The sequence below is a fragment of the Scomber scombrus genome, chromosome 8 (assembly GCF_963691925.1).
Source record: "Scomber scombrus chromosome 8, fScoSco1.1, whole genome shotgun sequence".
Lineage (NCBI taxonomy): Eukaryota > Metazoa > Chordata > Actinopteri > Scombriformes > Scombridae > Scomber > Scomber scombrus.
The window spans coordinates 14,180,287-14,206,220 of NC_084977.1; the positions used below are offsets into that span (position 1 = coordinate 14,180,287).

Genomic DNA, 25,934 nt, shown 5'->3' on the forward strand with positions numbered 1-25,934 from the left:
CTTTGTATATTGACAAAATGAACCTTGAACCTGGACTCCCTTTACCTGAAAATAAGGATGTAGATAAGGATGTTCAGCTGTTAGATCATTAGTGCTGCTGTGGTTGTTGTCCTCTTACTATCACTGACAGCTGTGGGCTCCGTACTTTGCTTAATGGCCCTTTGAAGTTAGCTGCTGGTGGAAGGAAAGGAATATCTTATTCACTTCCTGCCTTCCACATTTTCATATTTTCCCAGGCTGCCTCTGGCTGGACACAAGTCCAACAAAGCCTCTATTCATTTGAACCTCTTGCCATCATGCTGTTATCCATCTACTGTCCATACATCAGCAGCATCAATCCATTCACCACACAGCTTTTAGTAAAACACATACAGCACATCATTAAAGCTATAAGCTGCCCTCTGCCAACTGCTGTGAGTCCACAGTAGCGGTCTATATTACAGTCACTGAATATACATGTGCGTCTGCACATAGTGGGGGATACAGGCAATAACTACCCAGGCCCCAGAAGTGCTATATCAATGAATATAGAACAACCACAGGGAGGAGTGTAAAGTCCTTATAGCCTCCCTCGCTCCTCCTGGGGATACAGCTAGTACATATATATATATATATATATATATGATATGATAATGGAAGTGAACCAAGTGAGATAATATGATGGTGTGTGCATGCATGTGCGTGTGTGTCACTGTATCCCATGCAGCTTAGAGGAGAACGGGGGAGATGTTATCTTTCCTGTGCCTTCATATAGTTCAGATACAATCATCTGAGAAAGAGACAGAGAGAAGAAAGGAAGAAGGGAAGAAAATATAGAGGAAACGAGAAAAGATCAAGATAGTAAAAGGCAAGGGAGGAGAGGAGGAAGATAAAGAGCAAGTGTGAAATTTAAAGAGCACGAGAGAGAGAGAGAGAGAGAGAGAGAGAGAGAGAGAGAGAGAGAGAGAGAGAGAGAGAGAGAGAGAGAGAGAGAGAGAGAGAGAGAGAGAGAGAGAGAGAGAGAGAGAGAGAAGAAAAAGCAGAAAAGACTCAAAGGAAGGGTATGAAGGCACGAGATGACTGTTACAGCTCAATTAATGCCGGGACATGAGATGGCCCTGCCAGTGATAATGACAGAGCGTGCGCTAGAGAAAGAGACGGCAAGGGGAGAGGGAGGCAATAGCAATGAACTCGACAGGATGTTAGGAGGAAGCTGGGGGGTGTGAGGGGGTATGTGTGTGGGGGGTAGGAAATAAGAGCAGATACTGTTAAATCTATTCATGATTCATTATTTCTCAGTGTAGCTCAAAGCTCCCCTCCCTTCCTTGATGTGTCTTCTCTCCCTTAATCTCTCCTTCTTTCTCCAATTGCCCTCCCCCTTTCTTTCCTTTCCCTCCATTGCTCTCCTTTTTCTTGGCGCTCATTTTCATCGCCATCTCTTTTTTTTTTTACCCCCCCTCATCTGTTCTCTGAGGTCTTTATCTGTCTCTTCTAAAGCTCCATCCTTCCTGTTTACCCTCTCCTCTTTCATCCGTTCAATTAATCTCTATCCCTCTTTTCCTCTCATCCCTGCTCTCACACTTTTTCCAACATTAGTTCTCCCCACCATCTTTCAGGGGGGTTTTTTCGGTCTCTCTATCTCCCTGACTCTCTTAACTGCCTTTTCTCTACTGGGCTCTCTTTTTCTCGCAGTCTTTTATCTATCTTCAGAGTCCTCGCTTTTTAAATTATCTTGCTCTTTTTTTCTTTTTTTCCCAAACTATCCCACTCACTCTTCTATCTTCTACTCCTCCTTTGTAACGTCCTCCTTCTCTACAACCTGTCTCTTTGTGCTTTATCCTTGTCCACTCTCTTTCTTTAAAATTCCTCATGCTATCTCTTTTTTCAATCACTATTTTTGATATCCTTTTTATACCAGTTCCTTCATTTTATATTCTATCACGCTCTCTCCCGTCACCTCTCTCTCTCTCTCTCTCTCTCTCTCTCTCTCTCTCTCTATTTCACTGCTCCTACCTTCTTTTTTATACTATTTCTGTCAATTTCTGGTTCTCTGTTTCCTTTTCTTTCTATGATACTATAAGTTCTCTTTCATTATCTGCTTCACATTTCTTCACTGGCTCTCCTACCTACCTTTACCAGTTCTATTGTTTTTCTTCCTTTATCATTTTTCCACATATGCTCCTTTTCTCTTCATTGCTTTTTTCTACCTCTTCTCTCTTTCTCATATTACCCCGGATAACCATTCTTAAAGACGTGTTCAATATAGTTCCTGACACCAGGCCTCTCCTTTTTCATTTATTTCTCTCTTTTACTCCCATTCGCCTGACTGTAGTTCTTTGGTCTCCTATCATCCTATCTCTTCTCCCCCTCTCTTCCTATTTTCTACACTCTCCCTTCCTTGGCCTCCCTCTGTTATCGTCCATATATCCCCCACCTCCCCCCTCCTCCTCATCTCTCCATCTCTCAGAGGTGCAGCCAGCACCTCAGCCCATTTCTCCTTTTTGGCGACAAGAGCTGACAGTCAAGTTCTGCCGGGCTCTGCTGCCAACCAGCCATCTCTCTCGCTCTTCTTTCATTTTCACTGTGGGTAAAAGTTTCTCTTCTTCTAGTTAAAGTACAACTTTCACTGCATTTTACTTGGTGGTTTAGCCCAACAACATTTAAAAATGGACCGTATTTTAGTGGCATATAAGAATTTTTGATATTCTGACCAAAAAACTGCAAATCCAAATAACTTTTTCGGAGAAGACAACAATTGTCATTTACTAAAACAGAACATTTAGAATTTTAAATGACATTTTGGCGAATAATATAGTGCTATTTTATCTTAAATGACCGTTAACATCAATGGTAACAGGTGTAGGCATTTTTTACACAACTCTTTCACACGAGCTTGAAATACAGTATAGAAAACTGTCTGTCAGGATGAAATGACTGACAGCTTGTCTTTTTAAAGTAGCCTTTCCAAAATTCTGTCTACGTTGGACTAATTCTTGTCTGGTCGGTCTCTCAATTTGTCTGTGTCTCTCTCTCTGCCTTATTGCTCTGTCAATACTCTGCTATAGGGTTCGGGATTCAATCCATCCCACCCATCAGTCAGTTTTATTGTGCACATAAGTCTTTTTTTAACCCGCGCAACAATTCCAACAAAAAAGTGCCTTTGGAGTTTTGTTGCTTTCAAATGTGGTTCATGTCTTGGATCAGAGGCTGTGGTGAAATTGGGAATTGGACGAATGCAAAAGAGCAGAAGGGACACTTACAGACAATCTCAGCTTCAAACATTACTGAGAATTTATGTTGTGTCACACAAAAAAAAACACTGAACACACAGGCAGATTGGAGCCATATGTGCATGATAACATGTTCCCTGCACAGTAATCTGAATAACCTCTTGTTTGAAATAAATGGTATCTTACATCAAGTTGTGTCACAAGCTATCAGTTAAAATATTCCCTGATCATCAGACTGATCACACATAATCTCAAGCACAGGACATAAAATCAGCTGATACCGGAGTCTGGAGTATGAAAGTATCTACACTACACTCCAAGTGTTTGGACAGAAATCCGCTGTTTGATGTCTTTGTGCTGCAATTACCTTGATTGTGAAATGACACAGTGATTATGAGGTTAAAGTGCAGAGTGCAGAAGCTTTCATTTGAAGGCGTTTTCAGGGAATGTTTCAAACAATGAGCTGTTTCCTAAATGCAATACGTCGGGCATGTTGGGACCTCACTGTAAAATGAAAAAAATACACCCTTGTCTTCCATGACAGTCCACAACTCCACTGCAGCAAGTTAGCATGACACAAAGATTGAGACAGTGAGGGAGATATGCGGTCACCTTAAAGGAAGATTCTACTGAATAATGCTTCTGTCTATCTGCGTGGAGCTGTGTCAACACAGCAGAGCAGACCCAATGTCTGCTATCTGTCTGTCTGTCTGTCTGTCTGTCTGTCTGTCTGTCTGTCTGTCTGTCTGTCTGTCTGTCTGTCTGTCTGTCTGTCTGTCTGTCTGTCTGTCTGTCTGTCTGTCTGTCTGTCTGGACATTTATCTGTCTGTCTGTCTGGACATTTATCTGACCCTCTGCCTGTCTTTCTGTCTGATTGTCCTCCTTTTCTGAAATGTGGCCCAGACAAAAAATTAGTAGCAAGTGTGGAGACAAGCAGTCAATTCTGAAAGCAAACCCTGGTCCTCAGACCTGACTTCATTCAACAATACCAGATCTCTGACAGGAAAAATGGAAATGATATATAATTTTCACTGACCTTCTTTTATCACCTTTCAACTAGAATTTGATCTGCACTGTAGAAGAACCGGTGGGTGATTTCATACCCCAGTCCTATCTAGCCTAAATGCAGTCAATAACAGCTATACATTGTTGACAATGAGTGTCAATTAACCTCAGTCTGTCACCACCAGTTCTGTAAAACATATATTTAATATTCCTATGGTTACTGGCCAGGATGATTGCGGTTGTGCTATTGTTTAATAGTATTATTCCCTCATTCACATACAGTAATTCTTTCTTCTCTCAGCTACAGCTCAATCTACAGTTTGTTTTGCTTTTTAACAATCAGAGAGGAGGTATAAACAAACATTTAGCCAATAGTGATATCATAATTGTGAAAGAAAAATAGGACCAATTTTTTTAAACTTCTCTTTTCATACCACAAAACAGGTACTTATGTTTGTGTTAAAAGGCATACCAAGGTAACCTACAGTGTTGTGTGGTGACCCTCTCTAAACTAATAAAATAAGCCATCTATTGCTCGGGGTTGGAACCACTTTTTACATCCACTGTCTTGTTTATGACACTTTTTTAAAATTAAGTACAAAGGAAAAGACGAAGAGTTTAAATTAAGCTGCAACAGATCCTGCATTATCCTGCCGATACAGAATAGACTGAGTGACCATAAAATGAGAAACACCTGTAGAATGCAATGTAATGCAACACAGCAGCTCAGGACTAAATACTATATTATTTATTATTCTACTTGTTGCTTGTGTGTGTTGACTCAATATGGTACATTTTGAAACAACATTTTGTAGCAGTGGAGTTGTTGCATGACTGCAATATATTTAAAGGTGTTTCAACTTTGAATGTATCCACTTCATTTACATATATGCAGGTGCACTGGTTGCATAGTTTACATACACCACATAAAAGAGGACAGTTACATTAAAATATACACCCACCCACACAAAATGACACACTGGCATACAATCTTTCAGTGTGCAAAATAACACATTCACCTCCTCTCCTACTCAATAAATGCAACTCCTACACAACAAGTGACACACACACAAACATCTATGCACAGCCTCCAAGTAAACCAGCAGCAATCCAACAGTAAGAGACAAAAAAAAAACCAAAAACATAGCAAATAAAGTCTCTCTTACCTGCTTGTGCATCTCAATGTTAAGACCATAGGACATTTCATAATACTGTGGAGACAAACACAAATGACAGAGCTTCGTTAGCATTTTATTCACAGCACACATTAACATTCATTCTTACACAATATCTCCCATTAAACAGCTGTTGCGCAGCATCGGTGCATATGCTGCTGTTTGACAGCTTGGTTTAATGAAAGAAAGAAAAGAAAGAGTGAGAAGATGGGAAGGAAGGAAATAACGTGTGTACAGTACACCAAGTTTTTGTGATTGTGTGTGTGTAGATAACGAGGTATTTATGTCTTGGAGTGAGTTATGGGCGATCACTGTCTCAGCATGTGTGTATGTGGTGGGGGGGGGCTTTCTGTGTGTCTATGCAGGGCTGCCAAATGAGCATGACTTTGTATGTTTATTTGCTGCTTGTTGTGTTCCTGCCTCTGTGTTTGTGTGTATATACTGTACATGTGTTTGTGTTTCTATTAACAGCTATGTATAAAGGCCAGAATAATGAGCCTGACTCTGTGACTGCTTGTTAAAAATACTAATACACAATGTGTCTGTACAGTGCATGCCTGTTTTTGCGATGCATTTAACTCAGTGTGTGTCCATAATGCGAGTTTACAACAGGATAAGCAAAGGCCCTATTTACAGCTGGGATTAACATGTGTTCTGTATCTGAATATCTTATCTGGGCAAGGAAAAACACATGTTAATTCAAGGTGTAAAATAAATGCACACAGAAGACACTACTATAGAAATGCTACTGAATAAAACACATCTGGAATGGCTACTAGCCATAGGGACATCCGTTCCTAGCACAACTCCAAAGTAAGACATGTGGGACAAAATCCACATTCCTCAATCTGTGCAAAAATGTATTCCAAAGACTCAGCTGAAGCTAATATGAGGCTTTGGCTGCCTGAGTAAGATCAAGAGATTATTTTAAGTTACAGTCTTTTTACAGCCTAAGTCGAGCAAGTAATTGATCTCTTCACAGCCAGTATGAACAAAACCGATGATTACAGTTACCAGTTCTGTCACAACTGTGCCCACATTCAAAAGTAAACTGAAAATTTCACTTCCTCTGTTTTCCCAGGGTTATAGTAAGTTATTTAGTTTGTGTCTGGAGGATGGTCGTGTGATTTGTCAGTGTCCTTTGGAGGGTGAGTGGTTGTCTGTCTTGCATGCATTTTCTTTACCATGACTTGTGGTCACTTGCTAGGTTGCTGTATGCACTTTAATGTAAAGCACGCTGAATTTACCTTGCCAATAACTATTTCATTTCATGATTTTAGTCATTTCATGTGGGCAAGTGAGAATTTATTAATATAGACTGGAAACTTAACCTTTAAAAAAAACCTCACCCAACAAGTTGAAAGGTCACCTAACTCTGCCACTTCCTGAGGTCTCAAACAAACTAGGTGAAAAAATGTCAGACAACCACTTTCTCTGCAAAGGCCATACAACAACAATCCTTCCCTCAAACCATTTTATCCAACTATAGACTGCAGGTTTATCGCAGGTGTAAAGGGTCAAAAGCACAGCAACACTCCTATCTGAATGTGCATGTGTATTTTCTGAGTCTTTTAATGTCAATTTATATGAGCCATCATCACAACAAATGTACCTGTGTGTGTGTGTGTGTGTGTGTGTGTGTGTGTGTGTGTGTGTGTGTGTGTGTGTGTGTGTGTGTGTGTGTGTGTGTGTGTGTGTGTGTGTGTGTGTGTGTGTGTGTGTGTGTGTGTTTCTGCTTGTGTGTACATCAGTAATGTGCTGTAATGGTGTTGGTGGCGAGCGGCATACAGACAGTGAGGATCCGTCATGGTGACAAAGCCAGCCTATGCCGCCGGATGAGCAACGCTCTGACTGATGAGAGCAAGACACGACTCTCTCTTCCTCTCTGTATTTTCTTGCTCATTTTCACTCTATTGCTCTCTTCTCTCTCTACATTTATTCCCTACCTCATTCAGTCTCTCCCTCCCTCTCACTCCTATCTCTATCTTTCAGAGGCTGTCAGTCTGTCTTTTCTCTCTCCCCTCCTTCTCTCTCTAGTTATTCCCCTCCTTCTTTCTCTAGCTGTCAAATGTTCTTTCACTCTCCATTTCAGTCTATCTCTCTATTTCCTGTCTCATTTTACTCACTTGCTATCTCTGTCTGTCTGTCTGTACCTATCTAAATTCAAATTCTCTTTGCTGCCATGAACGTTATTACAGCATGACAAAGGCACGTTGTGCAAGGTTTACACTGTAAGTATAATAATTAAAATGTAAAGAAGATAACAAATGGTTTACTCATTACTATAATGTAAAACAATACAAATCAAAAAGAGGAGACAGATTTTGAAGAAGCTCAGCAGGTTTTCCCTCAGGTTGTGACCTGCTCTGACATATTTTTCTGCTCCAATGAAAATGTCAGTGTTTCCTCGAATAAATGTTAAATTTTGTTTCGCTGCAGAAGTGAGTGAATTCTTGATGCTTCTCAGTATATGAAGTGTTATTTGGTAAAGAACCTTACACAAGACAAGAAATAGAAGCAGTTGTTTGGTTAAATGTTTAAAATGACCTGTTTCCATTTACTGTAGGAATGCACTAATGTGATATCATGAATCAGTATCAGCAACAATACATACGAAAGGATTGGATATCGATCATAATGTGATCAATTGACATTTAATAGTTTCTTTGTTGATGCAAAAATAAAATGTGTTTCTGCTATCAGTTACTTCCATTGAACCACACTGTGCCCGTTTTTAGCTGCAAAGCTGACCCTGGTTTCATGTTACTTAATATGATTCTCATGACTTCCATACACTGATGGACACAGATATGAATGGGGGGGGGGGAGTAATTGGTAATATGTATTGGCAGATACCCTGAATGTCAGCCTCTCAACTTTGAAATTGATTTTTGAGGTTGTACTTTGTTAAGAACTTTAGTTTAACATCAAGAGGTTGTCATATGTAGCACACCAAAACCACATTCCCCTGCATGTGCTGTGGCGTCGGCCGTACATGGAAATAAACTCTTGAGACTGAAAACATTATCCCTGTTATTACTCTTTGGAGTAGTTTATAAAGCAACTGTGTGCCCAAAGTCTTTGGGGCAAAGAAAATGTTACCCAGTGCAACAGTGTAGCTCACTATCATGTTTTTAATAGTTTTTGGACATCAATGGAGGTGGAGCACAGAAGAATACAACATATCAAGCTTTGGATGAACACACAATACTTGTAGGTGGGATCAATTCCTTGTTAGTTTAGCTCTGCCCAAGGTGGCAGACATACAACAAATCGTTTTTGTAACAGAATAACTTGCCTTGTGAATGTGGGCTTCAGATCAGACAAAATTCATACGGGTCGTTATGGAAAGCAATGACAAACTAAACATTTTGTTGTTCACTGCACTGTAGCAGGAAGTGTTGCTCTGTCATGACGAGGCATCTTTCTATCCACTGTATCTATCTATCTATCCATATTTGCACTGTTGCGCCTCTATTGTCATCCTTTTTTTGTCACCTTCTTCCTCTGGTGCATTTTCTCTCACTCTCTCCTGTCAACACCTTTTCAGTCTTTCTTGCCAATTATCCTTTCTTTCATTTTTTTTAAACCTTCTTTCCCTCTCTCCTCTCCCCATTACTCTCTCTTTTATCTACCCTTGTTTCTCATTTTTGTCTCTGTCCTTTACACTCAGTCTCCTCTGCTCTCGAATTCTTTCTCCTTTTTGTTCTCGCTCTAATTCATGCTCCCTATCTATTGCCATTTTCTACTTCACTCCCTCGCTTTGTATATTTTTTCCCTCTTTTTTCCTTGTTGAGAGCTATATCTATATGTTCTCCTTTCTTTACCTCGTGTTGAGCTACTGTGTATTTAGCTCTTTTTTTCCTTTATGTCACTCATGGACAGACTGGCACAAAAAACATGTTTTCATGTACACAAAAACATATGCATTCATTTCTTGGAATCTCTTTCACATGTAAAAATGCTCAAACACACACACACACACACACACACAAAAACATACTTGAGCAAGCTCTTTGTGTTTCCATGTCTGCCTCTCTCCAGCCCTCTCAACATGAAAGACATGTGACATCCCTCTTTGTTCCCTCTCTCTCTCTCCATCTCTCATCAGCCTCTCTCTTCACCTCTCCATCATTACACCTCTCCTCACCCCTCCCCATATTTTTAACTCAATTCCTGTCTGTCTCTCCTTATTAATTCTCCCTCCATCTCTTCCATCAGTCTCTCCACCTCTCTGTCATTACTCTCCATTTCTCTATTTCACTCGCTAGCCTTTCATTCTCTCCTCCCCCCCCACTCTAGACTAAAATTAAGCAGCTGACTGTATATAACCAGCACGACATTATGGAAAGGAATGTAATAAAATATATGATGGGAATGCTGCTCTATTATGGTAGAGGGGAGAGCAAGAAGGTTCGGGTTAGTGGTTGTAAAAGTTACGGAGCCTTGATGCAGGGGTGCGTGTGAGAATCAGTGGACTGAGAAGAAAAGTGTTCAGTTCAGTTCTGTCAAGTTTCGTTGAGACTGTTTAATTAAAAATGTCATTCGTGTGGGTGCATTCCACAGTCATTAAGAAGAATGTTTTTCTCCAGCTATGTATCTCTCAAGCTCTTGAAAATCCAGGGCAAAAGGCAAGAGAGAAGCCAGAATTAATGGTATATTGAATTCTTAAGATACATTTATTTGGAGCATGTGTGGTAGCCGTATGATTACAGCACAAGCCACTTAACTGGTTTGACTTGATATCATACCCAGGAGCTAAAACTGCCTGTTTCAGACAGAGGCTGAACTGAAGGGCTGCATGAAGAGCCAGTATAAGATATATAAAGCTGTAAATCATGCAAAGATATTCCAGAAGATCCCTATATTAAAAATACAAAACTAGATATGTGCATAATATGTCTAGTTCAACTAAAAGGTCTGAATACTTTTCCACCACTGCCAGCCAGTCAAAATTAGAAAAGACATGAACACAGAATGTGTGAATTACCTTTTCCCTTTTAATCTTACTATCTGTGGCGAAAATTAAACCTCTGCATCTCATCCACTTGAAACATACAATTACCAGAAGGTTATTCACTGTGTTATGTAGTAATGGCTGTCATTGTACTGCCACTAGAGAACTGAAGCTTTTGCTGATAACAATAAATATTAGATTGATCACTTCCCTGCAACAAGGTTGTACAGAACAGTGTCACCTTCAGAAGTGCTCACAACAGTTTAGGAGGTCGCTCATTTGTCAGGACTTAGGGCTGAGTCATTCAGTCTAAAGAAGAAGAGCAGTTCTAAAACAGAGAGCAACATTACAACAACAGATGACAAGAAGCACAGATGTGACTGGATAAAGAGCCACAAGTCAGGGGGTCAATGTCAGCATCACTCAGTTACAGTGTTATATAAACGGCTAGAAATGTAATCCTTTAACCATACAAACATTTCAATTACACAATTAATAGGGCCAGTCAGGATTTCCTTTAAATAAGCAGAAAGGAAAAGACTAAGTGACTGAAATGTACTAACAGTTGTCCTGTGGGTGTAGGCTAGACAGCAGTGAAGTGACTATTGTACTATTTGTGCAGTCTGTGCAGCACTCTGGTGACAACGCTCTATGGGAGTCTGGTCTGGACTGTAGAGCAGAAACAACTGTGCTTTGTAGTCTGTGAATGTATAACTGTAGTATGGAAACAGTTACCAATATTGTTCCCTGCTCGCAAAATACTTTAAAAAAAAATGTCTATCTTAGCGACGCCAACAAATATACAAATATGGTCCATAGACCTAAATATAAAAAATCATAATAGGTTACACTGTAATATTGTCTTACATGTGTCATCCAGTAGCAACAGCTGTGATAGTGTGGTCTTGACTGCAGTATAGTAATAACTGTACTGTGTGTACAACTGAAATATCATTGCTACAGTATGTGTGTTATTTTTGTTTTTTAGTCAGTTTTTAATAGGTTCATCCTCTCTTAACTGAACCCCCCCGCCACCTCCACCCCCACCACCACACATTGCTTTCTGCCTTATATAATCCCTGCGTTGTGTCACTGCATTTTCATTCAGCAGTGTAGTGTAAGATCTCTTGTCTATGTGGATTTTGTGTATGTGCGTGTAGCAGAGTTAAAGGCGCATGTGGGTGATGTGTGTGTGCTGAAGGCTAAGCCTGGCAGAGGGGCACTAAGCCAACTGGCTGATGTTGCTTACCAAGAACACCCGAACACTGCCCACCCAGATAGCAGAGAAAAAAACCTGTGTGTATATTATATCGATATGTTTGGTACATTTTTTTCAACTAAAATGTGGAACAAAGATGCATTTCATACTTGAACAGACAATATGTTTGCATTCATACTTGTACGTGGACCATACGTGTACAATATACTGATGAGAGCATCCAGGGGAATATTTACTAAGGATTTGCAGCCCTTTTTAAAAGGTATTAAACAGTCAAGTTGTGTTTGTCCTTATTTACTAACAATCGGGTTTTGTGCAAACAAGATGGAAGAAAAGTGGTTCCTGTTTGGAGGCGTAAAAATATGGGAGGAAGCAATGGAAATTCATACATACAGCTGCAACATCTGATTTATAACTGCTGAATGGCCACCACGGCTGAGGAAACTGCGTCTGAAATTTAGCGTCTGGGAAAAGTATCTGCAGCGTTGTTTATCAGAAATATGGGGCATAAGATACTACAGCCAGACTGAAACAGTGAATGAGAGCCATAGACCCAGATTAAAGGAGAGGTTCACAATTGTGCAAGTCTGTCTTAAAAACAACAGTCAGGTACCCAAATGAACTTTGAAACATCCTCCTGTTCATACTGACCATTAGAAGATCCCTTCACAATGCACATACAATGTAAGTGACATGGGGCCAAAATTCCAGTACAAAAGTCTGCTTCTGTGTAAAAATGTATTTAAGTTTATTTAATATGAAGCTTCAGCAATCCAAATTAGTCAAATCAAGCAGATATCTTTCAACATTACCTATTTTTGTCTCTGCTGCTTCTACTACTACTACTACTTCCACTGCAGCTCAACAGGAAAACACAGTCCGAGGAAACACTAAGAGGGAATTTGATGCTAAAAGTCTGTAAATGTGGCAGATATTCACTAGCTATAACTCAGACTGCTGAAGCCTCATATAAGCTTCAGATAAACTTTCAAATGCATCTTTGCACAAAATGACTGCGTGGACACACTGTGGATTTTGGCCCCATCACTTATATTGAAAGTTCATTTGAAGGGGATCTTTTAATAGCCAGTATGAACAGCAGGTATGATTACAGTGAGGAACTGAATCAATCTAAATATCATGATGTAGACATTGGGGTAAATTTATCAAAAGTCTATGGTGAAGACATAATTTTGCTCTTTAATCATGTAACATGAAAATGATCATATATTTGTTATGGTAAATGTGGGTTGACTTCCTTCTATCATTTGAATCTTCCACAACAAAGACACAAAAGTTGTCAAGATTCAACAGGACACCAGGACAAACTAGGACATATTTTTGTCATATTTATTGGAAAAGATAAAAGCTTTGTGTACCTTTTAAAACTTAGACAAACTAATATTTACAATATGAGCAAGAAAAGCTCATATGTAATCGAGAGGAATAAAATCTCTGCAGCTTTAAATTCATTTCAATATCCAGTGTAAGCCTGATCCACTTTGCCAGCTTTTTAGCTCGTTACGTGAGTTCTTCAGACTTGGATACTTTAGATAAATGAGGTTGAAGTGTAATTCTTGTTTATCTGATCGCCTTGTAACGTTCCACTCTTCTGAACATACCCCATATCCAAAGTCTATCTGCCGCTAATAACATACACACTGCACTGTCATCATCAGGGCAAGACAGACAAAAAGCATTCCTGCCCTTCTCTCAACGAGCTGCTCTCTCTCCGTTTCTTGCTTCCCTCACTCTCGCGTTTCCCTCCTCTTTCCACTCCTCCATTCTTCAGGGAGTGTTTGCTCTTTCGTTCCCCCCTCCCTCCCTCAACCCCCACGGTGTTGAGAAAGTGTCATACAACGGTGCCAGACTCTCTCTCTCTTCTATGCAGCTTGGGTTTACTCCTGCATGTATTATTTGTGTGTGCATGTGTGTGCGTGTGTGTGCGTGTGTGTGTGTGTGTGTGTGTGTGTGTGTGTGTGTGTGTGTGTGTGTGTGTGTGTGTGTGTGTGTGTGTGTGTGTGTGTGTGTGTGTGTGTGTGTGTGCATTCGGGTGCGGATGAGTATAAAAACCTTAACAAAAGCATTGTTCATCGGTGTCTCTTGGGTGAGCTTGTCTCTTTCATCTGCCCGCCCAAACACACACACACACATACCATGTTAAAACATTTATTAGCACACTGCGCTAACCCACATCAGAGGTTAGGTTAGCAGGCTCTGACTTCTCCATTGTGTCCTGTCAGCGGGTGACGACTAAATCAGTCACGGCAGACGTTCAGCCTCACTGCAGCTTCTCTTGCAGCCAGTTTCATCAGAGGAAGAGCCAACACAACTACTGGATACAACTGACCTTGAATTTCATATCTATAAACGACATGTACTGTATCTACTGCTGGTCCATCTTTATGAAAACTCCTGTCCTGCTTGTTTTCTGCAGCTCCAGACAGTTCAGACAGGTTTAAGACTCTTAAAACAGACTCAATCCTTCCCTACATCTGGCCCCGCTTAAATCCCCTGGCCAACTCCCACTATCAGATGGCAGAGCAACGTTTAGCTTAGCGAGAAGCAATCTCAAATCAAATTCTGCCCCCTTCCTTCCTGATATCTTCCATCAGTCTTATTTATTTTCTTTCTCCCCTTCTTGGCATTTCTCTTCATCTCCTCTGTCTATCCACCCCCTTCTCCGTCGATCCGCCCCATCCTCCATCTCCTTTGCTCTATAACACTCATACACTAAAATGCACCTTTTTTCTCTTTGTTTCTCCTCCCTTTCTTTTCTCCCACTTTGCCAATGTCGTTCTGTTTTTTTCTTTCACTTTTTTCTGCTCTCTTTGCCAATGCCCTTGCGCCCTCTCTTTCTCATATTTCTTTCATCGCAGTCTGTTTTGCTCACTCTCTTTTTCTTTTCCCATCTCTCATCGCTCTCTCTTCACTTCCCTTATTACTTCTTTTCTCTCTCTTCATTTTTTATCTCTTCTTCCTCTCTCTAACCGCCCTTCCTCTCTCCCATCCCTCGTTCTCAAGCAGTCTGTGACTGTAATGTTGCTGAAGAGAACACAGTGTGTCATCCTGAATCAGACAGATGAGCTGGGAGTGGAGTAAGAGGCTGAGAGCACCGCATTAATCCACACACACATACACACATACATGCACTCCATCAATCCCTGAGGGGCTGTGCTGAACGAACGACACAGAGATATATGCACACACACACACCCCAAGACACACACACATGCTCACAATGTTCCAACAAATGACCGCATGGCAGGCATGATACAAAACACTGAGGCCACGATACAATCCTGATAAAATGCTTCAAGCTTCAAAATTCCCACAACATAAAAATTTAAATTATTATATATTATAATAATATTATGTAATATAAAAATCAATCCAATATCAGCATCAACATGTATATTGAACAATTATACTTAGAAATGTTTGCTTCTATGGTTAATTCATCCAGACTACTGACATATTTCTTTAAGAAAGTGAGAATGTTTAAATGAGAGATTTATTTAATTATGTTAAATCACAATATTGATGTGTTACACTACCAATTTAGATTTTTATGCTGTTCATACAATGACAACACCTTCTGCAAGAGGCTCGAGGTAAAAATCCTTTCAGGAAAGGGAAGTTATTAAGACAATTACTATGAACAGCAGGAAGCTTAACATTATAGACTCTGGTGGCTTAGCTCAGGTTACTTTTCAAACCAAGGTTAGTCTTGTCGTCTTTACACTTTTTTTAAGTCAGATTTGCACAGTGAACTTCTATGTGAATACCTCCAGGTGCTTATTACAAGTTGTGCAAATATCAAACTTCCAATGTACATAATAAGAGTAAGCAAGCCTCTTACCATGGCATGTTTGTCCACTAGTGCTGTTACTTTTTCACAAAATCTAGTCTGAGCGAAATTAGTACTAACAAGTATTATTTATTCGGAAACACTCAATAAATTTTCATTGTTATGCAGATGACACTCAATTATATCTATCAATAAAGCCTAATGAAATCAACCAGTTAACTAAACTACAAACATGCATCAAGGACATAAAGGCCTGGATGACCTGTAACTTCCTGCTGTTAAACTCAGAAAAAACTGAAGTTATTGTGCTTGGCCCTAAACACCTTAGAAACACATTATTCAATAATATAACTACTCTGGATGGCATTACTTTGGCCTCCAGTACTACTGTAAGGAACCTAGGAGTTATATTTGACCAGGATCTGTCCTTTAATTCCCACATAAAACAAATTTCAAGGTCTGCCTATTTTCATCTGCGTAACATTTCAAAAATCAGACATATTCTGTCTCAAAATGATGCTGAAAAACTAATCCATGCATTTGTTACTTCTAGGCTGGATTATTGTAATTCATTATTATCAGGCTGTCCTAACAAGTCTCTAAAGACTCTCCAACTGGTCCAGAATGCAGCTGCACGCGTTCTGACAAAAACTAGAAAGAGAGATCACATTACTCCTATTTTAGCTTCACTGCATTGGCTTCCCATAAAATCAAGAATAGAATTTAAAATCCTTCTCCTCACTTTTAAAGCTCTTACTGGTCAGGCTCCATCATACCTTAAAGAGCTCATAGTACCTTATGTACCTACCAGAACACTGCGCTCCCAGAACGCAGGCCTACTTGTGGTACCTAGTATCTCTAAAAGTAGAATGGGAGGCAGAGCCTTCAGTTTTCAGGCACCTCTCCTGTGGAACCATCTCCCAGATTCGGTCCGGAGGGCAGACACCCTCTCTACTTTTAAGAGTAGGCTTAAAACTTTCCTTTTTGATAGAGCTTATAGTTAGCAAGCTCCTAGTTTATGCTGCTATAGGCTTAGACTGCCGGGGGACTCCTACCTCCATGATGCACTGAGCTCCTCTCTCCTCCTCTCTCTCTCTCTCTATCCATCCATCTATATCCAATAACATTCATGTACTATTAATGCATTCAGTAACCTACACTTCTTCCCCGGAGTTGTCTGTGCTTTCTCATCTCACAGGCAATCTGGGCCTGTAGACGTCCGGATGACAGATTCCAGTCCCGGACCTTCTAGCTTCAATGTTTATTTTCTATGTGCTTCTCTCTCTCTCCTATTCTTCCTCTCTCTCCCCTCTACCCCAACCGGTCGAGGCAGATGGCCGCCCACTTTGAGCCTGGTTCTGCCTGAGGTTTCTTCCTGTTAAAAGGGAGTTTTTTCTTGCCATTGTCGCTAAATGCTTGCTCATGTGGGAATGTTGGGTCTCTTTATAAATTAAAACTTGAAGAGTACGGTTTAAAACCTGCTCTATGTGTAAAGTGCCTTGAGATAACTTTGTTGTGATTTGGCGCTATACAAATAAAGATTGATTGATTGATTGATTGATTTAGTCATTTAAACACACATCTCACCTACAGTTCAAATTCCACACCCCTGTATCACAGCCACAGATGTACAACAGAGTACATGTTGCTGATCTTTCAGCAATTTGAATTGAAGACTAAATCTGATAATCAGACAACAGGTGACTTCTGTCTGTCAGCTACATTTCTAAATGGCAGCAAACAGCCTGACCTTTATTCAAGCTTTCTCCACCTTGGAGTCAAATCTAACTACCTTTGGTGTCATGATCCTTCATTCACTCCTTTATAGCTGATACACTGTCAGTTTGACTTTTGAGTTGTGGTCAGGTCCTTACAAATCGGATATTTAAATTTTTCACCACATTCACAAATTTTCAATAACAATCATCTCACAGCACACTAATGCATCCATAACCAAAAGACAAAGATGGATACAAATTTAATATCATGCCTTTCATCTTTGATATTTTTTTCTATTGTGAAATTTGATGCAACAATATTTTGTCTCTTGCCAAAGGCTTAGCCGTTCATTAACACCAGACTCCTGCAGAGCCTCTGTATCTCACTGTAACACACACACACACACACACACAAACAAAGCAATGAAGAGGCCACCTAATGTGACTCCCGACTGTGAGCTGTCACCCTCCAGTAGACATGTCTTTTTTGTACTTTATATTAAAGGGGCTGGGCAGTCCATTCCCCTGTAAGAGTTTTGTCTTGTGTTTGACAGGGGGAATGAGAAGTAGGCTGCAGAACCGTCAAGACACTGTAGAAAAGAGATTTGTGAAGAGATTTGATCCTAAAAAAGAAAAAAGCAGAGAAGCAGCTGAACTATAACCTACAGTTAATTGTAAACCCGTCAGTAATTAGACCAGGATAAGCGTTTCCCCATTTCAGGCCACTACATGTATGCAGTAGAGGAGAGAAGCGAGAGATTGATAACTAGGTCTGTTTGGATTGAAATAGTGACTTTGGGGCGTTTCATGATGTGAGACAACTGTATTATCTCCATTTCTTTCACGTTCCACCAAGCCTCGTGCTTGTGTGTCTGCTCTTTGCAAGATTCAACCTCAGGCCAGCAGGGGTGAACGCAGCTCCCCAGACAGGAGCCTTGCTTGCACTTTGTGTACGCATGTGACCGATACGTCTACGCCCCCTGATTAGCCAGGGCTACAATGCAACCTTACTTAAAAATACACAGTGGAATTCCAGGAGAGCAGTGAAATCTGAGAAGCATGAATTATAAATACAACAGCCGGAGAAAAGCAAAATCGCCCACAGACACTCAATGTGTGTGACTTCATGTTTTGTGGGTGTGTGTTTGCAGCTACCACTGAAGTTACACATTGCCAATGTCTCTCCACACATACAAAGAGATGAGCCAGCATGCTAGAGCAGCCAGCATAAAACATATACTCCATCCAAAAAGCTACAGAGAGCGGGCCTGCCAAACATACAAATACATTACAGTATATCTAAACCTGGATGCACCGCTTTACTGCAGTAACACAGACAGAAGCAATTTGAGAAGCATCATCATCGCTCCAAGCATGAAGTGTAAAACTGAACCACTGCCAGCTATAGAATTAAACTAGTAAATGTGAGGAAAAATAAACTTCCTGACTTTGAAAAGTTTAATGCCATAAGGAGGTAAAACTAATACCTTCTTTTAAAACAAGGTGGCTGGTATAAAAGAGGTTTTCATCAAATACAGTATTGTTACAGTTATTGGCATTTACTTCCACTTTCTACTTGTCACATCCTCTTAAATGCCACAATGTAGTCTGTAAATTTTCAAAAGTACTATTGGCCCCATTTAGTGCTTTCCAACAGTCTGGAGACCATAAATATGAAAAAAGCACTTTATAATAAAAAAAATAAGCAAATAATTAAATAAAATAAATATATGTTGAATGCAACTGAAAGTTTGTTTTATTTTTTAAAGTTTTTACATGACATTTCTGGAGTCACCTGTACTGCAAATATCTTGACATTTCTTGTGGCTCAGTTCCACTTCTAAACAGTTTACATTTCCTGCAGCAGCACTGCTTTATTTGGGACATGAATAATGCAATAGTAAGCACATTATCATAAGACTGGCTACCCAAGCAAAGACAACTCAAACTTCCTCAACAGAAAAAACAAAGATGAAGATGTCACAGTGTTGAAGATGCTGTTTGATTGTGATATGAGATCATTATGTGAAAACACCTGCAAGATGACTGCTGTTTACCAAAGAAAATTCAAAAACTGCACCCTTACAAAAAATTCATTTTTTTTTTCATTTGTCATATCGTCTAGGGCATTTAAGTTCTAGTAAGCATTTAAGGGCATTAAAAATTCCATATACATCAACCTGTATAACTATCTCTCTACTCTCCAACCCCTCACCCTTGTATTTAAAGAGCTTCAAATTGATGAATAGTAAAGGCAGGAGCAGTGCAGCGTGGTGAGCAGAGCCCCAGCCTGTGGAAACAGGCCTCAGTGTGGATGACAGGCCTAACGAGCTAAATATAGCCTTCTGGGTTATCTCCTCTGTGGGCGCAGCGAGTCCGTTGTTGCTTCACATTATTTACGTGTCTGTGCGTGCTCCCTCTCTCTCTCTTTCTATCTCTCTTTCTTTCATTTCACGCCCCCCCACCCCCACCCCCCCACACACACATACACAGACACACATACACCACTATCTCTTTCTCTTGCACTCTGTGTTGCATATTCTCTTTTCTCTCTTTCTCTCTCCATTTCATCCCTTCACAGCATCTTTTTTTTTCACCCTCCATCTCTCCTCTCTTCAACTCTGTCCCCTGGTATCTCTCTCGTTTCTTCTCTCTCATTCCTTTTCAGCGTTTTTTTTCCCTTCTCACTCTCTTTCCCCTTTCCCTGTGTATCTCTCTCCTGCCTCTATCACTCTCTCCCCTCTCCTCTTTTATTCTCTTTATCTCTGCCTCTTTGTATCTTCCCTCCCTCCCTCAGCAGCTCCCTGTTTTTTTCTGTCTGACACTCTCTGAGCCTTTTTTTTTCTCTCAAGCTATCTTTCCCTTTGAGCCTCTCTTTCACTCCCCTCCCTCTCATTTTCTCTCCCTCTTTCCCTCCCTCTCATTTCGGAATCATGTCTATGAAGTAGCAGAGCACAGTGTTAGCCATCCACAACACCACAGTGAGCCCTGATTCAAATAATATAGCCTGGGGTGCTAACCGTGTGCCATGCTAACCTATATAGATATGTCATCTGCACCCCGCTGACCTCCTGCTCTGCAGCCCCCTCACTGCCACAGGGACCTGTTGAGGGCAAATGTTGGACTTAAAGATATTCTCTTCCGCTCCCCACACACTTAGTTCACCAATGATGCAATGGTCACAAAGGCTGTGACATTTAATATGCGCAGAGTTCGATCAAATGTCATCCTATGCCCCTGTCTATGGTGAGACAGGGAACTACATCCATGCTGGCACGCTACCACTCCTTTTGTATAAGGGGGGGGATGAGGATTTACAGTGTAGAAGGTGGATGTTTGTCTGGGCGGTTTGTTCAACACAGCAATTCTGTGAAACCACAGCTAAAATGGGGAATGCCTGAGATTAGGGAAGTGGGTGTTTCTGAAAAGTCTGTGGTTTCAGAGGGTTTTCTTTGTGTGTGTTCCTCACTGTGCCATATTTATGTGCACATGTGTCTTCTTATACTTTCCGCTCTCCCTTTGAGAAACAGTTTGAGTTTTAGAACAGTGAGGATATTTTTATGAAATGAGGTTAGTCTGGCAAGTTCTTCTGTTTTCAAATGACCAGTTGAGGGTTTGTGTTTGGGTAGTTGAGGATACTTCAAAACCTCAACAAGTTTTTGATGTTACTCTTGAATGAATTTGTTGTTATTCAGTATGTGATTTATGTCAAGTTGTATTTTGTTTATGCAACTGTCAGAAAATGTAATAACTTTAAAATGTCATTAAAAAAAAGTCCTTGTATTGAGTTGAGATGTGATAAATCCTAAAAATATGACAAACCCGAATGAGGAGATTACGACGTAACTCAAGCATAAGAATACTGAATAACTATTAACTTTAAAGCAAGATTACATAACTTGTGCTTCCACTGATAATAAGTGGAAAAGGCACAATAAGAAAAGTGAACTGGCCTAATACTGTCAGTTACACCAATAGAGCAATATCTACCAAACATTTGCTAACAAAAGCCACCAGAAGCTACATACCAGACCAGAATTGAGCTTTATTGCTTATAAATTCAGGTTTTCATCTCTAAGAGAAACTCATTCTCTCTTTAACTGCTATAATTCATGAAAATAAACTACTACACTCTTAGACAATGCTATCATTAGTATCAGTAATAAAACAAATTTAATATGCTATAGCAATATCAAACAATTTGTTTCATTACATATACTCTATTTGAGGAAATATTGATGTGACATTTTGACAGGTTTTGATAGTCTTTGGCATCTACATTATGAGCTACTGCAGGAATTAAAATAATGTTAAGTGATTAACAATCAATATGTTTAATGGAAGGTCCTCATAAGGAAAGGAGGACAAGGATCTGTGTGTGACAATGTAGAATAAAATAATATGTTTATGCTGTATCCACTGTGTGTGTGTGTGTGTGTGTGTGTGTGTGTGTGTGTGTGTGTGTGTGTGTGTGTGTGTGTGTGTGTGTGTGTGTGTGTGTGTGTGTGTGTGTGTGTGTGTGTGTGTGTGTGTGTGTGTGTGTGTGTGTATGTGTTGTCTATCTGTTTATCTTCTGCCTGTCTGTCGGTGTGCTTCTATATCTATTTGTCTGTCTGCCAGTTACCCTGTCTGCCTGCTTGCTTTTCTCACACACTCAGTCTATTGGACAGTCTATCTGCCTGTCTGATTCTCTTTCTCTCTCTCCCCCTTTCTGTCTCACTCCCTCTCTCTCATTTTTTGTCTATCCATCTTTGTGTCTATCTAGCTTACGGCCCTGATCCTGCCTGCTCTCCCAGGTTTATGAAATGCGAGCAGCTTAGCAGATGGTGCATATCGTATTCTGGTCGGCTCTGTGTGGGTTTTGTACCATAGACGAAGGCTTACGATACATGTGAGCCTTTAGTCGCACAAACACACCGACACACAGAGGGAGCTCAGGCTGTTAGTGCATGAGAGAAAGAGAAATAAAAAACAGAAAGAAAAGACAAAGAAAGAGACTGAGCAAGACAGGGAGTGTGATGGTGTGGAGAAAAAATGGAGAGAGATATAAAAAGTGCATTTTGGATGGAGGTACGAGAGCAAAAGAAACCATGCTCAAAAACAGAGAAAACACTAAAGTTAAAACTGTGTTCTACTCTTACACAACATATAAAATGTTTTTCAAAGTAAATAATTACCAGACACCATGTACATGTTATCAACCCAATAGAGGCCAGATTTTGCCATTTCAATATGATTTTAAGTGTTTATTTATTGCTTTGGACTTCTTCTTTTTTTACATAAACAAGTTAAGTTATTAATGTAAATTAAATACATAAATTCATACAGAGAGACCTGCAAGAGAGAAAAAGTTTGAAGAAAAAAACAAAAACGAAGCAAGCAGGCAGACAAACGGAGAATTAACCCCTGAATGACATCAACAGCAACGTCACTCCAGCCAATCAAAAGCACAGGTACAACTCCCCTGATTATATTTCCCATATAGGAATCCAGCAGAGTCTTTTCAAAGTTTTTGAGTGGCCCAGTCAGACTGACAAATCACCATACAGCTCTGGTACAGGTCTGATTGGACTCACCATGATGTAGTGCCTCTGCATCTCAGTCTTCTCACTGGCCAGCTTCTCACACTCCAGTTTCAGGCTGTACAAGGACGGAAAAAAGGACACACACACACACACACACACACACACACGGATTAAATGGTTTATTTGCATCCACTGAAATAAATTATTATATTCGCAGGACTTAGGTATTGCAGAGGTCAAACACAGTTTATGGCCATGTAAGGATACAAAAAATGTCTAGACATACAATCCGGTTACCTATTACTGCTAAAAGGGACACGGAAAAATATCACCTTCGGCAACAGCCAGCAGGGTGTGTCTTTCACACTATTACTATTCATCACACCAGCTGTACAGTACAGTGAGTGCGTGAGCGAGTCTGGTTGTGTACATCTGATGTTTTGGTTGGAAGCTCTGTGTAGCAATTTTAGTTGGTCGTGACTCATTTCTGGGTTTGGTTATTTTCAAATGTTATATTCAAATGTTTTAAAAATGCACAGTCATTGATTATGGCCTGCACATGTCAGAACTGTTTAGGTGTTGAGATGGGAAAGACTTTAAGATTTGACTAGTTTTATCTGACAATATTCAGACAATGTAACGCTGAGCTTGATATTGACTAACATGTTTTATATAATGAGAAGATACAGTGTCATGCTGACAATTGGCTGCAATGTGTGGACTGTAATGAACACTAATCATGTAACCACTGATGGTGCACATGAAAAATATATGTAGCTTTATCTTTGTGTGTCACTAAGATCCACTAGTTCAAAGCCGTGTAGCACAGAAATGTTGTGTGTCACAGCAGGCTGTTCAGTCTGCTCACTGAGATGTGAGCAAGATGCTGGATGTTTTAACCTACAATGGTTTATCTCTCTCAGTCAAGGTCACTTCTGATCATCCATATGATAGTATGACCATCAGTGACATCCAGTTGTAGAATATAAAAAAGACCTTTGTGCTATCTACACAAATATCTACAACTTCAGTTATACTGTACAAAAATGTGAAGATGAGAGAAAGTAGCAGAAATAACAGGTAGAAATCAAAAGAAAAATTCCAAGGTTAAATAAAATATACTTTTTAATATCAAAATGAGTAACTGGAAATACAATGCATTAAACATTCACTTAATGTATTCAAAATGATATAGTGCCTATAGGTAAAAGACAATGTACCTTACTGATTTCCCAAATTAAATGTGTACCTGTTGCAAAGGAGGCAAAATATACTGTCGATGTAGGCAAAGTTAGTACTTCCTTACAGAAGTATTTGAATCTTTGAGATAGTCAGTTTCATATATTTTGGACATTCAGTACAGTGATAAAGATTAAAGGACAGCACTTGCAAGCTATTATATTATCTTTATTGGTTGATATATTCAAGAATTCAAAACCCACTTCCACTGAATTAAATCACATGAGTTGTGTTTATAATGATTACAAGTGTAGAAAAGTATAATTCTTCATAACATTCATACCAACTTTTAATTGTTAGAAAAAAATTAATGGTGATCATTGACAGTTATGAAGTGAATTCATGTGTATCCATACCAGATGGAGATATGCATATGTGTATGGTTTCAAAATGCTTATACTGTCTGTATGTGTGCGTGTATAACTTGGGTGTATAAGGTTTACTGTGTGTGTACCTGTGATACTGCGCCTGGAGGAACTGGAATTCCTCCTTTATACGGTCCAGAGTTTCCAGGACTGTGAACTTGAAAGACTGGCCAGGCTGCAAGGGGACCTTCACAGGAAAAAGAAAGAGAGAGATTGAAGGTGAAAAAAGCGAAAAAGTGAAAAATGGACTATGAGGTGTGTGTTTGTGTGTTTTTGTGTGTTTAGATTTTGTGCATTTACGGTATGCTGCATGTGTATGTGCATATACTCCTACATGTCCTTATACCTTTTAGTGTGTGCCTGTGTGTGGGTATGAAGCTGTGGATGTGTGTGTGGGTGTTTGTGCATGTGTGTGTCAGAGAGCAAGGCGAGAGGAGAAAAAAGCCAAGATGAAAGTGAGAGGGAAGGTCACTTCCCCTTCCCACACATCATAAAGCCTTGTCCTCTCTGTCTCTGTTCTCCTCCTCCTCTAATGACTCTGCCTCCTTCCCACCACTGCCCCCATCCTTTCTTCCTTTCCCTCTCCCTCTCTTCCACATTAGCATCCTTTCCACTCTGCCAGGTTGCTAATGTATTCCAGCCTACAAAGAGCTGAGAAGGGAGGAAACGTCAAATGAATAACTTATAGGGAATCACGGCACCGTCTCTCACCTGCTAAAAGCTAAAGAAGGCCCAACAAAACAAGCACCTCCCAGGGGTCCACCCCCCCCCCACCACCACCACCAGCACCAGCCCTCCATGTCTGTCTAAAGCGCTTTCGACAGCCGCCCTCTTCTACCATAGTTGTCATGAGGTTTGAGAAACAAGGGCACTGTGAATGTTTTTTGATGCTGTAGTTGTTTATGTTTGGGAATGGGGTTTAGTTTGCAGTCAGGGAAATCTAGAGTAAGCAGAAGTGGTTGTGGGGTTTTTTGACATTGTGCATTGTCAGAGGAGATTTTCATGTAAGATCATATCATCTTTTTTATATTTTCTCTTTCTTTCTCCCAATTTGGAGTGGCTACAGTAATTTTCAATTCAGTGTGGGAGCCTTTTGGGACATTGTTGACGAGGGCGCAGTTTGCCTGGTGTCTCTACCACTTCTTTTCAATTACGTTGAGTCACCTGTCAGTGAGCAGCCTCACCAGGAACATTGAGGTTCACGCTGTCCCACCTAGATCCCACTTCCCTCTGCACAGGTTTCCTGTCTGTGAGCTGACTGCACATAGACAAGGACACTGGCATCCCTCCCTGAAAACACGACCCACTGTGTTGACAAGGAGCCCAACCCAGCTGGAAGCACCACAGCTGAGGACTGAACACAGAACCCTGCAGGGTTGGACGAGTGATTTGTACATATTAAATTTACTGTAAAGCTAATACAAGTACAAGTAAAAGAGGAAATTCTCAAATTTAAGACACTAGTGTAGTGAAATTTCTAGCTCAATATTGCTGCGTTCTCTAAATTAAGTTCCACTTCACTTAAGCTTGGAACCGACAAACAGTGAAGATGCTAACTAGGGCTGCAACTAATAATTATTTTCACTATCAATTATTTTCTCAATTAATCGATTAGTTATTTGGGTCTATAAAATGCCACAAAATGGTGAAAAATCTTGATCACTGTTTCCCAACGCCCAATGTGAAATCCTCAAATATCTTTTTTGTCCCA

The 25,934-nt window shown here is 40.2% G+C and overlaps 1 protein-coding gene across 1 annotated transcript in view; it reads right to left on the bottom strand.

Moving 5' to 3' along the window:
- Positions 1-25,934, bottom strand: part of tle2b (TLE family member 2, transcriptional corepressor b) — a 79,104-nt gene that overhangs the window by 42,898 nt on the left and 10,272 nt on the right. Inside the window, 3 exon segments of the mRNA XM_062424921.1 lie at positions 5,381-5,425; positions 22,671-22,734; positions 24,313-24,410. Of these exon segments, the coding sequence (XP_062280905.1) occupies positions 5,381-5,425; positions 22,671-22,734; positions 24,313-24,410 (207 nt within the window).